The sequence below is a fragment of the Emydura macquarii genome, unplaced genomic scaffold, assembly GCF_026122565.2.
Source record: "Emydura macquarii macquarii isolate MOO-44397 ecotype Brisbane River unplaced genomic scaffold, CSIRO-AGI_Emac_v2 contig_3345, whole genome shotgun sequence".
NCBI lineage: Eukaryota > Metazoa > Chordata > Testudines > Chelidae > Emydura > Emydura macquarii.
Genome location: NW_027133482.1, coordinates 2,954,273 through 2,970,622, shown reverse-complemented (window position 1 = coordinate 2,970,622; position 16,350 = coordinate 2,954,273). Strand labels below are relative to the sequence as shown.

The 16,350-nt window shown below is 53.0% G+C and overlaps 1 protein-coding gene across 1 annotated transcript in view; it reads left to right on the top strand.

Annotated features, from left to right (window-relative positions):
- The window catches only part of GFRA4 (GDNF family receptor alpha 4), a 99,618-nt gene extending 83,571 nt beyond the window's left edge, over positions 1-16,047 (top strand). Inside the window, exons 5-8 of the mRNA XM_067533583.1 lie at positions 1,043-1,152; positions 2,429-2,563; positions 5,196-5,353; positions 11,675-16,047. Coding sequence (XP_067389684.1) covers positions 1,043-1,152; positions 2,429-2,563; positions 5,196-5,353; positions 11,675-11,812 — 541 coding nt within the window. The 3' untranslated portion in view covers positions 11,813-16,047. The remainder of the gene's footprint in view (positions 1-1,042; positions 1,153-2,428; positions 2,564-5,195; positions 5,354-11,674) is intronic.
- Positions 16,048-16,350: the final 303 nt, after the last annotated feature.

Below are 16,350 nucleotides of genomic sequence, written 5' to 3'. Positions count from 1 at the left end.
AGATTAAATTATATGTTGATGAATGAGAAGTTATGCAAATTGGAAAACATAATTCCAACTATACATAAAAAAATGATGGCATCTAAATTAGCTGTTACCACTTAAGAAAGAGGTCTTGGAGTCATTGTGGATAAGTTCTCTGAAAACAGCTGCTCAATGTGCAGCAGCAGTCAAAAAAACTAACAGAATGTTAGGCACCATTAGGAAAGGGCTAGATGCTAAGACAGAAAATATCATAATGCCACTATATAAATCATGGTACGCCCTCTTCTTGAATACTGCATGCAGTTCTGATCTCCCCATCTCAAAAAAGAATCATTAGAACTGCAAAAAGACCAGAGAAGGATGACACAAATGATCAGGGGCATGGAACAGTTGCCATATGAGAGAGTGACAAAACTGAGACTGTTCATCTTAGAAAAGAGAAGACTAAGGGGGGATGTGATACAGGTCAATACAATCGTGAATGGGGTGGAGAAAGTGAATAAGGACGTATTATTTACGCCTTCATATAACACAAGAACCAGCGGTCACCCAATGAAATTAATAGGAAGCAGGTTTAAAACAAACGTAAGGAAGTACTTCTTCACCCAATGCACAGTCAATCTGTGGAACTCATTGCCAGAGGATGTTGTGAAGGTCAAAAGTATAACTGGGTTCAAAAAATAAGTACGTAAGTTCATGGAGGATAGATCCATCAATGGCTATTAGCCAAGATGGTCTGGGATACAACCCCGAACTATGGGTGTCTCTAGGCCTCTGGCTGCCAAAAGTTGGGAGTGAGTGACGGGATGGATCTCTTGATAATTGCCCTGTTCTGTTCATTCCCACTGAAGCATCTGGCACTGGTCACTGTCGGAAGACAGGGTATTGGGCTAGAGGGACCATTTCTGACCCAGTGTGGCCGTTCTTTTGTTCTTAGTTGTTCAATGTAGGTGGTTTAGGACATATGTCAGTGAGCTGATGAGTGGGCCTATTTATATGTAAGTGCAGTAAGTGGAGTAGTGGTAACATCTCCCTTTGCGCTCTCTATCCCGTGCAGGTCCCGATATGCAGAATTTCAGTTTAACTGCCAGCCTTCCCCGCAGTCTGCGACTGGCTGCCGGAGGGAGAACTACGCTGCCTGTCTGCTGGCATACACAGGAATCATAGGTATGAGGCTGTGCCCGTAAGTTGGTGTTTCTCCTATTCTTTCTGACCTCCCATTCTGGGCCGTTGCTGAGATCTAATGAGCACGCCCCACGTGCCGTCTCCCCTCACATCCTGACTGACAATAGGGATTCTGCTATCGGAGCTCATTTTAACAATCCTGGCAATGCACGAGCCGGGTTAGAATCCAGCTCCATCGCTGTGCGGGCTGTCCCGGGCTAACAGGAGTAACAATCCACTTCCGTGCATCAGCAGCGAAAGCAAATGTGACTCAAAGGGGACCCAGGAAGCAGAGCCCAGGTCTGATCCTTCCTAAGGAGGGAAAAGGTGTCACTCCTTATTCCCCAGCAGCACCTCTGCACATGCTGCATATAGTGAACATGATATCAAGGTACTGAAAGATTAAGTGTTAGATGCTCCCAAGGGCCATGGTGGTATTTACAGCACGTTTCTCCTTCAAAAGCTGTCCCTGCTCCTCCCTGTTTGCAGATCCTGCAAACTCTGACCATCCATGGACTGGCAGTCCTGGGTCACCAGGCAGACCCCATCTGCCGGTCACATCACACTCACCGCTGGCTGAGCCAGCTGGACACCACCTTCGCCCACACTCCATTAGCTTCACAGGGCTTTGGCTCTGGCCTGAGGCAGGAACTCTGAGCAGAGCCTGGGTCCGTCTGGAGAAGCCAACTCCTGTCACACGTGCAGTTGGAGCCTGGGAAGAGGGTTAGGGAGATGGGAAGGAAAGGCTGGTTTGGGCATATCCCGAACCTGTGGAGCCATTCAGTTTTAATCCTCCCTTACCCAGCACTTGGGTCCTTCTGGAGCCTTGGCCCGTCCTTGCAATTGGCAAAGCCTCTTTGTCTGAACAAGGCTGGGTGGTTCTCTAGGGTTCCTTGCAATCAGACGTCAAACCCCCAGGCTAGACAATAAGCAGACTGTGGACTCCAGGAAGATGCACAGCGTTGTAGCAAAGGGGCCAAAGTGGGGGTGTAATGTCACTAGCTGCATGCATCACCCTGGCCTCTCGAACCACGGGGCGTGCCGGGTCTGTGAACAGAGCAGAATCAACCTGGAAAGGTGGCCAGGAGAGAAGCAGGGCTCCCCACAGCATCACTTCTTAGCAGGGCAACTGCAAAGGGAAAGAGGTCCTGGCAGATCTAAGGGCAGCCCCATGGCACGTGGCTGGGTGGGGAGAAGCTTTGCTCCTGGGAGCCCACGTGCTTTTGGTTCTTGGCCGGTTCCTCCAGTAACAGTGACCCTGCTCCGTCCATCTTGGCAGGGAGCCCCATCACCCCCAACTACATCGACAACTCGACCTCCAGCATAGCTCCGTGGTGCACGTGCAACGCCAGCGGCAACAGGCAGGAGGAGTGCGAGAGCTTCCTGCACCTCTTCACCGACAACCTCTGTCTCCGTAAGTAGCAGACAGCTGCCGGGGCAAGTCCACTGCCGGGCCTCCCAGGTGCCTCTGCAAGCGGGGGCTGGAGAGGGTGTGTGAAAGGAGGCCCAGCTGCCACCATCGCAGCACAGCGCTGAGCCTGCCAGGTAATCAGAGCGTTGCCTCTGCCCGCCTGCACCCCGCTATGTCCCCTGCAGGCTAGGAATGCTGCACCACTAGCCTTCGTCCTTGTGTTTCCCAGCCAAATTAAAGCTGTCCCATGGCAACTCCGTGGGATGGGGTTCCCAGTGCCTTCCCCCCACTTCCATGATGGGCAGGCTGGAATCTGTGCCTAGTTAGTATTTCATTAGCACACAGAGGCCCCAGCCGAGGTCAGGACCCCATCCCTGCTGGTGAGAGACAGCCACTGCCCGAAATAGACAACGCTGTCAAAGGCGGGTGGGGAACCAGCCACTGAGCGGTGAAGTGACACCCCCCCCCGTCATCCAGCGCGGCAGTGTCAGTGCTGGGGTTGGATCCCAGCTCTCCGGACTCCCAGTCCGGGGCCCTAGCCACTGGCCCGTGCTAGGTTACAAGCACGCTTACCGCATAGCCCCACAAACGCCAAGCCATCCCCGGCCAGCATGCCACCCTCTTCGCTGCTTTCTCAAATGGATCTCCCAGCCCTTGAAATTGCTGGGAGAAGGTGACGTCTGGGACGAGGAGGTCTGACTTATGTAAACTGGCTAGAAAAATCTTCATGGCCCTGGAAAAGGTGACAAGAGCTGACGATGTCAGAATCCATCAACGTCCTGAGATGACGCGCGATCCATCCAGCAGCTGCCTGCGAGCTGCCGGCCAGGCCCTGAGCCCGTCACACTTGAGAAAACCTGACAAGGGGGGAACATTTGTGCTGAGAGAAATGGCCAGCATTTTCCGGCCCTGCTTCTGCTCTGGCGGGAGAGGCCTGTGCGTTTCTCCTCTCTCTGCCAGGCCTCCCCATTGGCCTGACCCCACAGTGAACCTGCGCTCAGGACCTCCTGGCCGGTTTGCCAGCCCAGCTAAGGAACGCATCACCCAGCCTGCGCGCTGGCTTCCCTTCAGGGCCCATGAGGAGGAGGCCGCTGGGCTGAAAAGCAGCGGAGCGCCACTGGGCAGTGGGCTTTATACGTGGCCACGCAATGATGACAGGGGGCGGCGTACCGCACGTGTAAGAGGGAAGTTTAGCGGGAGGAGAATCTGCAGCTGGCTAGCCTGAGCCTCCAAGACTCCATGATGGCAGCGGCTCCACTTTTCCCCTGCCGATCACTGGGGCTGCTCTGAACGCATTATTGTTGTGTATTTTGTGTCTGGCCTAATTGCCTAGGTTGCCATAGAAACAGAGTTTAGCTTGTTGCCAAAGCAATAGAGTTAGGTTATTAGGGGATAGCTTGGCCGGTCCTGGCTAGTTTTTAGTGTTAGTTCAATAAAGATGCTCCCTGTCTTGCATCTCTCGTGATCCTGTGCTGGTTCCTCTCTCGGAATACAAGCAGTTAAAAGGCGTTCAGCATTGTCTCACTGCTCAGCACGTGCCGGCCTCCCTCGCTCTGCCAAGGCAGGAGGGAAAGTTGATTTTATGGCCCCATCCAGGATCGCCCTTGGGGGAGCACCTGGGCCCCATTCCCTCCGCTCAGCCCCGTGTGGAGTCATTTAGGCCCACATCCGCCAAAGTATTTAGGAGCCTAACTCCCCTCTAAAATCAATGGGAGTGAGGTGCCTAGTTACCTCGCCGGATCGGGACCCTGTGTGCGAAACACCGAGGTGGAGAGGTGGGGAATGCCAGCGTAGTAGCATGTCGCACTCTGCCGTAGGCGACTCCACCCGGGGAAAAGCCAAAGGGAGCCCAGCCCACTGGGTGCTTCCACCCCCCCCCTCCTCCCCCATGGCTCTGAGGGTCAGACTGCCCACGGGACGAGGCAGTGGAAACGGCTACCAAACTTACGTGCTCCCACGCAATCAGCCCCCCCCCCCCAGGACAGCCCTCCCCATTCTGAGAGTGGGGAAGCTGAGGCTCCGTGCGGGTAAGTGGCTGGCCCAGGCTCGCAGGGGGGAGCGGGGCTGAAACCGCAGAGGTTCCTGGCTCCCTGTCCTGTACTCAGGCGCCCCTGGCTGGGGTGTCAGCGGCACCAGAGTTCCCTGGATTTAAAGGCCTGAGATAAAAGAGCCAAGACCGTAGCAGGTTCATCACCCTGTGCCCTCAGCCCAGCTGCCAGGGGCACAGACCACCGCACTGAGTGTGGGGCAGCGCCGTCCCGCGAGAACAAGGCCGTCCCTCAGCGCACTCCACGTAGAGGGGGCAGGGTTTCTGGCCGCTGGGGCAGCAACCCTTGCTTTCTGTGGGGCCCTCCGGGCTTTGTACCCCCAGACCCTAGTGGGAAACCCTATCCCCCTTGGCCTGCTTTCCCCGCAGCTCCTCAGCCACGCACGAGCGGAGGCAGGGCACAGGGGCAGACGGATGCTGGCAGGGGTGGCACAGTGCAGGAAGGCAGGGCTGGCAGGAGAGGCATGGCTGGCCCGTGCCCTGCCTGGGGAGGGAAGCAAGGTGTGGGGGTCGCGGGCGAGGTGCGGGAAGGACCTTAACGCTTTCCTTGAGAGCGTTGCTCTGATTTCTCTTCCCCTTCTCGCCAAGAAAATGCCATCCTGGCCTTCGGCAATGGGACGTACCTGACCGCGGCCCTGGCCCCGTCCGTGCCCCCGACGACGCAGATGTACAAGCAGGAGCGAAACGCCAACAGAGCCGCCGCCACCCTCAGAGGGAATATCTTCGAGCAGCTCCAGCCCACCAAGGTAGGGGTGGAGCGAGGCGCTCACCGGCTCTTGAGTCAAGTTCACGCTCCTCCTGCTTGGCTTCCCAGCCCTGAGTTCCCGCCTTCTGCTGCCCTCTGCACCCTCTGTGCTCAGCCCCTGCCACTTGTCCGGGGCCTCCATCACCTCAGACTCCCTGACAAGTCTCACCTGCTCCGTCCAGCCCTTCCCAGTCCTCACGCCTTTATAAACTCTTCTAAAAAACCCAGTTCTAACCATCAGGCCGCGCTGTCCTCACTCCTGACGCTGGCTCACTGTCGCCCTCCTCTTGTTCTGGTAAGCTCATCACCTCTGAAGTAACTGGGGCGCCTCTGCTGTGATAGGAATGAGTAACGGTGAGCAGGGGCTTGGGAGTCAGGATTCCTGGGTTCTTTTCCTGGCCCTGCTGGGGGCTTGTTGTGTGACCTCGGGCAAGTCATTGAACTGCCCCGTGCCTCAGTTTCCCCACTTGTAAAATAGGAATAACACTGCTCTATGCTAGGGATGTTGCGTATTAATTAATAAATGTTCATTAAGCCCTTTGAGCTCCTCAACTGAAAGACTAGACACAAGAAAAATAGTGTTGCATTATTAGCAGTATTTTATTATTACGCTGAGTGGAACCTCTCTGTCCGCCAGTAATAATAGATGATTATTATTTAGATACATGATAACCTGGTTTAACGTGCTCTACAGTCATAGCAGCATTAAGTTAGCTTATTGTTAAATCATAGCAATGGCCCTGATTCACTCCACGCTGTGTGGCAGAAACTCCCCATTAACTGGGCTCCAGGGATGTGTACAGGACCAGCTGGGCTTCGCTGTGTTTCAAGCTGGGGGGAGGCAGCGTTTTGGAAGCCCGCTGCCCACTTCTGGGTCCCCAGCACGTCACCATCTGCCTCTAAACTCCCGTGTCGCTCTGCGATCACCTGGCCTGTCCGACCACCGGACACGGGGGAAGAGAGCGAAACGCAGCCGCGGCAGCACTGGAGGCTTGTCAGGATCTTGCAGTTTGTCCCTGACGTGCAGCTACCTTTATTGGCACCACAGTGTACGTGGCCACGATTTTGCCTTATACTCGCATCGTCCTTCAGAGACACACAGAACTTGCTTGGCTTGAGTTACCAGCCGCTGACGACTTCTGCGTTTGGCGGTTGAGTTACAAGTGGGAGCTCGCCCTGCTTTCCAGATCGATGCTGGTCTCCTCTTAGGGAAACGTCTTCACTGCAGAGTGAATCTGGGCTCTTTTCTGGGGTTTTAGCCCCCCTCTATCCCTGTTGTTTTGAATCTTGCAAGAAGCTGGGGGCGAAGGGGATGCGGTGCTGTTTGAAGTTTAGACACGAGTTAAGGGGGGGTTTGTAAACTGGATTGTGTTGTGAAATTAAGGGGAGGTACCTAAATGTGAGGGGTTTATTAGCCCCTCACTGAAACGGAGCGGGTCTTTTGGGCTGGCGTCTCTGGGGGAAGCAGGGCCCTGAAACAGACACAGCCCCAGGGCCACTGGGGAGAGGCCTACCCAGGTCAATGAGGGAGCCAGGAGGGCAGGAGGGGTCCCATCCTCCATGTGAGCTGGAGCTGCCTGGACCTGGGCCGAGCTAAGGACAGAGCAGCCGGCGGCTGGGAGGGGAGAGGAGACACAGGGAGCTGAGCTGAGCCACAGCAGCAGAGCCAGAGGGGCACCCAGAGAGCTGAGCCGAGCCAGGCCGGGCACAGCTGCACTGAGCAGAGCTGGGGCAGAGGCAGGAGCTGGGGCTGGAGCTGGGTGCGGTGAGTGAGCGGCTGGGCAGAGCGAGGGGGACCCTGGGCAGGGCCTGGCGCAGGGAGACGCCCCCAGCCCAGAGGCCGCGCAGGCCAGACTCGGTGGGGGTTGTGACCCCGACGGGGGGCAACGTTGGGGAGAAGGGCCCTGCCCCTAGCGCCTGGGGCGTGTGGCCACTGCCAGAGCCCGTGTCTGACTCTCTGCATCCCTGCAGCGCGGCCAGGCCTGGGCAGGGCCCTGCGACGTGTGTCACAGTGTGAGCGTCCCGCACACCCCAGAGACGTTGTGGGGGGTGCCCGGGCCAGGGGGCGGCGCTGGGGGTTTCCTGTAATCTTTCTCCTCACTCCTCATTTGTTTATGTGCTGTTTGGTTGCTGTTTGTGTGATACGTTGTGTTGTTTGCACTGTGTGCAGTGATCAGTGGGGCAGGGAAGCGCCTGGTGCAGAGTTAGCCCCCCGGAGTGGGGCACCCGAGCCCCTGCCCTAAGGGACCACGGCAAGATTGGGGGGTTGAGCCCCAGGACTCCTGGGCCCAGCCTTGTTGGGGTTACAGGGACTCCACCACACAGGGGAATGGGAGGGGAGCCCTCGAGGTCAGGTGGGCCTCTGGGTAAAGGGAGAGGGGGCAAGTACTCAGATCCTTTTGTTAGCCAACTGCACCGGGGTAGTGTGAGAGCCAGGAGAGCTCCCCACAACAGCCGGCCCATCCCCCGCTTACATAAAGTTGAACAAGCTGCCACATGGGGGCCCAGTGATGGGGGAGCAGATTTTATTTTAGCCGCCAATCGGCCGCAGTAGTTTGGCACCTGTCCAGATGTGTGAGGAGACTGGCAGAGTGAGGTAAAAGCCCCACAGCTGTCCTGGACTGCAACCCTGAGCTGTCCCTTGTGGAAAGACCGTGCCCGCTTGCCCGTAGCAGCCATGGTGCCCGGTGGATCCCGACGGGGTAAATACCCCTTGAGCCTCCAGAGGAAATAACCCCCCAGTCCTCTACAGGTTCGCTCTGGGTGTACTTACCCTCCATTAGGGACGGAGCCAGGGTAGCCGTTGGGACTGTTCAGATTGGGTAATTGTTGAGACCAGGTAATGAGGTATGTACGGGGTTCACTCCACATTCGCTGCTAAGCTCTGTGCAGACTTAGAAATTCAGCAAGTGAGGTAAAGCCCCTTTAGTAAAGGGATCGTCCTGTTTCCCCACAGGGCTCTATGCCGTGGGCTACAGCCCTCTACCTGCACCCTTTTACTAGGTTTACAGGGCTGGTGGGGGCAGGTTACAATTTGGGCTCCACTTTAACGCAGGCTGGAACCCACCCACTCTGCATCAAGGACGTGGGCGAAGTCACTCGCCTGCTGATCGTCCTCCGGGGCCTTCCCGCAAATCCCCCTGGAGGACAGACAAGTTCTCCTGCCATTGAGGCGGAAACAATCCGAGAGCGTCTCAGCACACAGAACCACAGGCTACGTCCCCAGACATGGATGGGAGGGCGGCACCAGTGAGGCAACGGTAACTCGAGAGCGGCTTTGCAGCGCATCTGTTCATCCCTAGGTTAGGCTAACCTGGGTGCTCCGACCCGGCTGCCGATCATCCGGGTTCACGCTGCAGCGAAGACATAATCCCGCAAGATTACAGCCTCAACTAGAGGTGCAAGCAGCAAGCTCTGGAGCCCTGTCTCGTGGTCCCGTGGAGAAGCAAGCTCCCACGTGGAGGGGGTTACGTGCGTTGCCTTTAAATTGCATGGGACAAACACAACCGGGTGGATAACACAAACACAGCCTCCAACCTTCCCCCGCAGCTCAAGCCCAGCTGGACCCACAATCCTCTGGGGGGTTTGAAAACATTCCCTAACTGGCCCCCATTTCAGGTATCTTTGCACATCCCGGATACCTCTGAAAGTGGTGGTGTGGAGACGTCGGAGGCAAGGTTATCCAGGGGCATTGCTGGCCTTTTGGGCTGGAGCATGGGAGAGCAACAAAAATGATGAGGGGGCTGGAGCACATGACTACTGAGGAAAGGCTGAGGGAACCAGGTTTGTTTAGTCTGCAGAAGAGAAGAATGAGGGGGGATTTGATAGCAGCCTTTAACTACCTGAAAGGGGTTCCAGGGAGGATGGAGCTAGGCTGTTCTCAGTGGTGGCAGATGACAGAATAAGGAGCAATGGTCTCAAGTTGCAGTGGGGGAGGCCTAGGTTAGATATTGGGGAAAAGTTTTTCACTAGGAGGGTGGTGAAGCACTGGAATGGGTTACCTAGGGAGGTGGTGGAATCTCCACCTTTAGAGGTTTTTAAGCTGCGGCTTACAAAGCCCTGGCTGGGATGATTTAGTTGGGGTTGGTCCTGCTTTGAGCAGGGGGTGGGACTAGCTGACCTCCTGAGGTCCCTTCCAACTCTAATCTTCTATGATTCTGTGTTGTCACTAATCATTTAACAGCCAGCAGCACTAAATTGCAGGACTCTAAGTACAGATCCACCCCCTAGTCTCCCAGTGTCCCTAAACCTCCAACTGTCAGAAACTGGGTCTGGACGACGGGATGGATCACTCAAAAATCTCCTGTTCTGTTCATTCCCTCTGAAGCCCCTGGCATTGGCCACTATTGGAAGACAAGATACTGGGCTAGATGGACCATTGGTCTGACCCAATAAGGCCATTCTTATGTCTAGCTGGGTACTTCTATGGCTCCCATCAGCGTAGTGTCTGAGCACCTCACAGTCATTAATGAGTTTATCTTCCCATCACCCCTGTGGGAAGGGCCGTGCTATTATCCCCATTACACAGCTAGGGAAGTGAATCACAAACCTTCAAAGGTATCTAAGCACCTAACCCCGACTGAAATCAATGACTCACCCATGGTCACACAGGTCCCAGAACTCAACCCCAGTCCTCTGAGTCCCAGTCTGGTGCCGTAAACACCAAGTCATTCTTCATCCCAAAGCAACTCTCATTCTATGGATTTTCAACTCCATCTCCCACTTCTGAGGCTATGTCCACATTACAGAGCATATGGCAGCATAGCTATGATGGCAGAACCCTTGACTGTAGACTCGGCAGACACTGACCAAAGGCATGTTCTGCCTGTCTAGGAACACACCTCCCTGAAAGACGTTCTTTTCCATTGACATAGCTGCATCCACACTGGGGGTTTTGTCCCCAGAGCTACGTCAGCGGGGACTTTGGTTCTTTTTTCACACACCCCTGACTGATATAACTATGCCAATATAGATTTGAAGAGTAGACCAAGCCTTACAAAAAGCGCAAAAAGTGTTGTTTTTTTTGTCCTCTGTGATGGTCATGGCTATTTTGCAGAGCCAGCATCTGTAATGTCCCCAGCTGGCATGCTTTGTTTGCCTTTGGCGTCTTTGCTTAAAGCTGAACTTTCCCTATTGTGTTAATTCTTCCTGGGACCAGCAGGGCCAACCCTAAGCTGATTACACAGAACTAGCAAAAAAGGCCTCCAAAACCCCCAACTCTCTTAATAGATGGGGAGGTGGAGCGGATCAGAAGCTTAGTGTGAGCTGGAGGAAGAGACCCTGAGCCTGTGGTGCTGTGAACCATGAGATGTGCCCCTGAAAGTCTGGGCACCCCACACAGTTGAATACAGCACCAGAGTGGACCCGGGGCATTCCAGCAAACCCTACTGTTTCGAGGTGTGGCCACTCTCCTGCCTAATAATCTAATGCCAGGGAAGGACTGGAAGTAGGATCATTGAATTAACTCTGTATTATGGACACACCTGATGACAGTAACAGAGCAGCTAGGTTATTAGGTAAGGTATTTCCAGCAGAGAGAGGGAAGTGTTAATTCCGTTGTACAAGACATTGCTAAGACCTTGTCTGGCCAACTGTGTGCAGTTCTGGTCACCACGTTAAAGAAAATTAAATTCAAACTGGACAGGTGCCGAGAAGCCCTACTAGGGTGATCAGGGAGAATGGAGAGCCTATCTTATGAGAGGAGATGAAAAGAGTTTGTCTTGTTTAGCCTAGCAAAAGAAAGGCTGAGAGAGGCTCTGATTGCTCTCTGTAACTGCATCGGGGGTGAACACCAGGGAGAGAAAAGAGCTACTTAAACAAAACGAGAGTGTTGGCTCAAGAACAAATTGATCAATTTCTGCCTGGCCAGTTTAAGCTGGAAATTAGAAGATGGTTTCTCACCCTTGGACAAGCGAGGCTCTAGAACAGCTTCTCAATAGGAGCGTGCATGAGAGTGGGAGCAAACGCCCCAGCTACTTTGAAGCGGGAGCGTGGTAAGTTTGTGACCAAGCTGGTTTGACAGGGTTGCCTGTGATCGCGAGAGACTGGACTCAATGGCCCAGGAGACCCCTCTCCGGTCCTTTGTTTCTGTGTTATCTGAACTTAGCCCCAAGGGAGAAAGTGCAATCAGGATCAGGCCATTCTGCTCCACAGCTTGCCCTGTTAGTAGTACACCTGAGCCCAGATTCTGAAAGTCCTCCGTTAATGGGGCCACGTCCACTCTTGTCTCTTTGCATGCATATAGTTAAATGCCATGTGATTGCCTCCTGTGTGTGCTACTTGGGGGAGGACAACCTCAGCACTGTCTCCGTTCTCTTTGTAGGTGTCTGGACAGGAGCCACACCTACGGGGCTCCACCCAACTGGCATCTGAATCCTCCAGTTTAGCAGCAGCATCCCGCACAGCTGGGTGGCTGTGGGTAGCCACGGTTCTCGCTGCACCATTCCTGCTTGCAATGTGAAATGGCACAGACACGCAGCAAGCGGTGACTCTACACGTGTCTGGTTCTTTAAAAAAAAAAAATGCAACAGTTGGGGGAAGGTGGGGATGTATGTGGCACTTTCCCCTCATCCCCTAGCCAATTTCTTTTATTTTGTAAAAACGAAGGTGTCTCACCAGCTCGCTCCTGGGCACCCTTCCCGCTCCTTGGCTCGGGTCTCATCGCCAGCTCCCTGTAGCGTTTTCCACGGCGGTGCAGCGCCGTGGACAGGTCTCTTCATAGAGCCGAGCACTCGGGACATAGCAAGACATAAGCGAGTCAGAGGACATGAGCTCTCCTGAGCCAGCCGAGTGGGAAAAGACTCCTGACGGATGAGCTGTCGGGAAGGTTTCATGAAGCGCGGCCTATGGGGAGACTCACAACAGGCCAGGCATATTTCAAACTTTCTACACAGTGACCTGAGTTGCGACAGGACCAACGGAACCCCACACCTGGCTGCGAGTAAGGCCATCACCTACTTTATCAGCAAGGCGTTGCCTTTGCTCATCAAGGAAGACACCAGGCGCCCCTGAGGGGCAGAGCAGCGCCCAGGCTGTGCGATCCCTGAACTGGCTGTTTTTTCTACGTGTCTGACCGTGTGACTCCCGGCCAAACCCTGCCCCCTTGCCCCTCTCTTGTAGAAAACTGTGTTCATGCGTTAATGGTCTTCAGGAAGAAACACGTGTGTCGCCTTCCATTTTTTTGCTGGCTTTGGCAATTCATGTTGTCATCTGCTTTGACCCTAGACATTCGTAACTGGTCCTATCGAGTGTTTGGGGTAGTTTTTGTCACATCCCCGTGTGAAGTAAAGGTAGAACATACTGTCCCACTCAAAGCTCGTCTTTTTATAATCTCTTGAGATGTGTAAGCCTCCAGGCAAGAATTGATGTTCATGTAACTTGAGTCATGCTCACATGACAGGCAAGTTTTCTAGTCTTAAGGATTGCGTCTACACTGCAATGGAACACCGACAGCTGGCCCATGTCAGCTGGCTCAGACTGTCGGGGCTATCCAATTGCAGTGTAGACGTCCAGAGTCTGGGATCCTCCCCGAGCCCTGACATCTACACTGCAATTTTATAGCCCTGCAGCCGAGCCCCAGGAGCCCCCATCAGCTGATACGGGCCAGCCGCTAGGGTTTTATTGCAGTGCAGACATACCCTTAGGGATGCACTGGATGTTCAGCGGTTTACTTGGTGTTTCCCAAGCCACACAAATGACAGATGGGCTGGAAAAGGTTCAGCGGAGCCCTAGCAACCAACCACTTACCCACTCAAGTGACCACTGGAGCTACTCAAAAGCCCAGCCTCTGTATGAAAAGATCCAAGCACTAAATGCGGCATGGCACAGCTTGCCTTGATTCACCTTGTTAAATCGTTAGTTAGCTAAATAGGGCTACCCTCATTAGGTCGGCTTATGACCTCATGCTTCAGCTGCTAAGTCAATCTCTAAATAAGGGGATCAGGAAGAAGGGTTCCCTATAGTTGCCTATTGCAGGAGTTATTGCACCTTCTTCTGTCAGTGCATGTGGTGCTGGCCCATGTCAGGGACAGGCTACTGGGCTAGATGGACCATGGGCCACCACCCCCTACCTTTCAGTGGAGATAAAGCATATGAACCTGAGGGTTGTGGGTGTGCCCCGACCACCTGTTGGCATCAGCGGTGGCCATCACCACCCAACAGAGCCCCACAAGCACAAGGACCAGGAAAGAGGCTTGTCTCTATTACATTAACCTCCTCTCCCAGGCCCCTGAGAAGTTGCTTGATTGCTTAAAATTTAAAGGAAACTTTCAAGGGAAGAGAAACATCCCCAGCCCCTTAGTCCAGTGGGAAATTCAACCAGTTAATACTTACTTTGGAATGAAGTCCTGGCATTCTGAGCCCAGCTTTATCAATGCCCTGGCATGGCCTCCCCCCCAAAAGTGACCGAAGCTGTGCTCCCATAGTGCACCTTAGCACTGTAGCACCTCCCTGTCCAAAGTCCGGACTGGACCGAGATCTCAGCTGTCCCAGGAAGCTTCATAAAATCAGGACTTCTGGGCAGGGACCCCCAGGTTTAAATGTGAAACCGCAAAACTGGGAGCAGACATGGCCTCAGCTTCGTGCTGGAGAACAGCAGGCGGATCCCCACCGTGCATGGTGCATTTTTCAGTTGTGATCTTCTTGGGGTAGGCTTAGCACACACTATCCTAGGCTATACAACTTCCTGTACCACCCTAAGCACGCGCGAGCTGGCTAAGAGTGCATTAAGTGACACAGCTAACATCCCTGCTATGCAACTCATTACACCGCCCAGCACAGCAAAGGCAGGATTTGACCGCTGACCCTTTGACAACCTACGCAAGGATCTTACCTCTCTACCAGGAAGCTACCTCGTACGCACCCATCCTGTGATCTGCTCCTTACCTTGAACCTGCTGTGGCAATTCCCTGGTGTTCTGACCACGGCCTCCTGAGAGGCAGGGTTCCACACCGATCTTCTTGTGTTGAGCCGCATATTCAAGCTCCATTATTGGTTAGCATTGTCACTAAAATGATGGCCTTTTAAGAACATACCCTGCTTTCCAGTTCAATAGCAGTGGGGATTTTGAAGGGCCACGTTGCCATTTCCTTAGCCAATTTGTGTGTTCTGAGTGAGTGATTTTTTTCTGTAGTTGTGCAAGGCACGAGGAAAAAGTCATTCCCGCCTTCCCCTACAATCAGCATCCTGCAAAAAACTGGTGTGGAGCATTTGAATCATTGCACACTTTGCAGGGAGGAATTAGTGGTAATTAATTGACCAGCATCTCAGCTGGAAGAACTGGGCTGAGGAACTGGTGTCCGCTGTCTTGTATAGCGCTGCTTAATGCCCTGCCTTTTTGAGCGGCTGAGGAGTCAGCGGGCCGTACAGTCACCAGGCTCAGGTTCCAGAGAACTGTGCTCAGTTGTTGCTTCAAAAATAAGCTCACAAGTTGTCACATTTCATGTCTCAGACACAGCAGCCGATCTCAGGGCAAAACGGCCCTAGTTCTTGGCAGCAAAATATTTATGTTTTTTCCCCCGCACGTGATCCTTGGACACTTTTCCAGGCCAGTGCATTTCAATGGAGGCAAAAGGGTCTCCCTAATTTTCTTCCCCTCCGCAAATCCCCATGTCTTATGAATTCCTAACATTGGCATAAACGGGCTGGGTTAGCCTCCAAAAGGAGTCACAGAAGGGCAATGGAAGTGGGTGCGAATTGATGCATGAATGAAATGAGCGGATGGCTGAGTATTTTTTGGTCGGGCTGGATGGCAGCAGAAGCAATCTGCCTGGGATCCCCATAGGTATCACACACTAGAGGACTGGGGAGGGGGGCGGGGTTTCCACTCCATTTAAACATTCAAAGCTTGTGGACACTAAGAAATGGCCAGGTGGAGAACATGCTGTGGGGGGCATTAACACAGACTATGGCCTCCATGTCTTTGCGCAAGCCAGGTAAGAGCCAATGAGTTAAGGTGAGCAATAGCGCTAAGATCGAGCATTAGCGCGGATTAAAAGAAAACATTTATGAACATTTCATCCCTTTTTACCATCAACTTTGAACTTGATGGACAATTTCATTAAAAATGTCAATTTCTGCAAGTTCTTTTTTGTATTAGTTATTACACCCAACAGGAAAATATAATGAAAATTTTTGGGGAAAAAATAGTTGCCCTTTTTGCCATGGTTCAAAATGTTCACAAAAAACCCCCATCTGTGTGTAACATTTTCATTTAAATATCAAAATTCTTAAGGTTTCAGTCAGTGCTATTAACCTGGGCCCTTAGAGTTTCTGCTCATGCTGGTGCGGGATAGTGACAGTCTTCTGAGTTAATATGTACTCCACAGCTTTTCATAAGCACAAAGATATGTACATTTAAAAAAAATCAAACATCTGTGTAGTTGCTGAGCAATATTTTCTGATGTGCCATGCCATTTCCTGAGCAGTTTGGGAATTCCTTACACCTTCTGTAACTCAGTATATACACGCGGCATAATCTCCAAAACACAAAACTACTGGTGAGGAAGATGTTTCTGCAGGAAGGCATAAAACAATTGATGGCAGGTGATTGTAAATGTGTGTCTGCTCGGGGACGCCGGGGTGGGGACGTGTGAATGGCTGATGTTAGCATATATTATTGGGCTATAATCTGTATTTAACTAAACTTCTGTAAGCATCAGTATTCAAACATGTACATGAATAAAGCACACATGCATTTTCCTGACCCTTTACTCCTATTTATTTCATGACTGTGGGCAGGCTGACATTCGTCCCTTGAGCCTGCCAGTCTTATTTTGTAAGACCTGACAATTTTGTGGTGTTTTTTTGGCTGTGGCTGCATTTTTTTTTTTTTTTGAGGCAGAGGCTCATAATAGGTGCTCAAATAGTAGCTCGAACAGCTGTGCGGCACAGGTCACTGTGCTGAGATTGACAGTAATGCCGGGGTTTTATTAGCGGCATTACGGCAGCACGGAGTGACCATTGCTAAAGTCAGAAGAAGGTGAGCCTGCCGAGACGGGC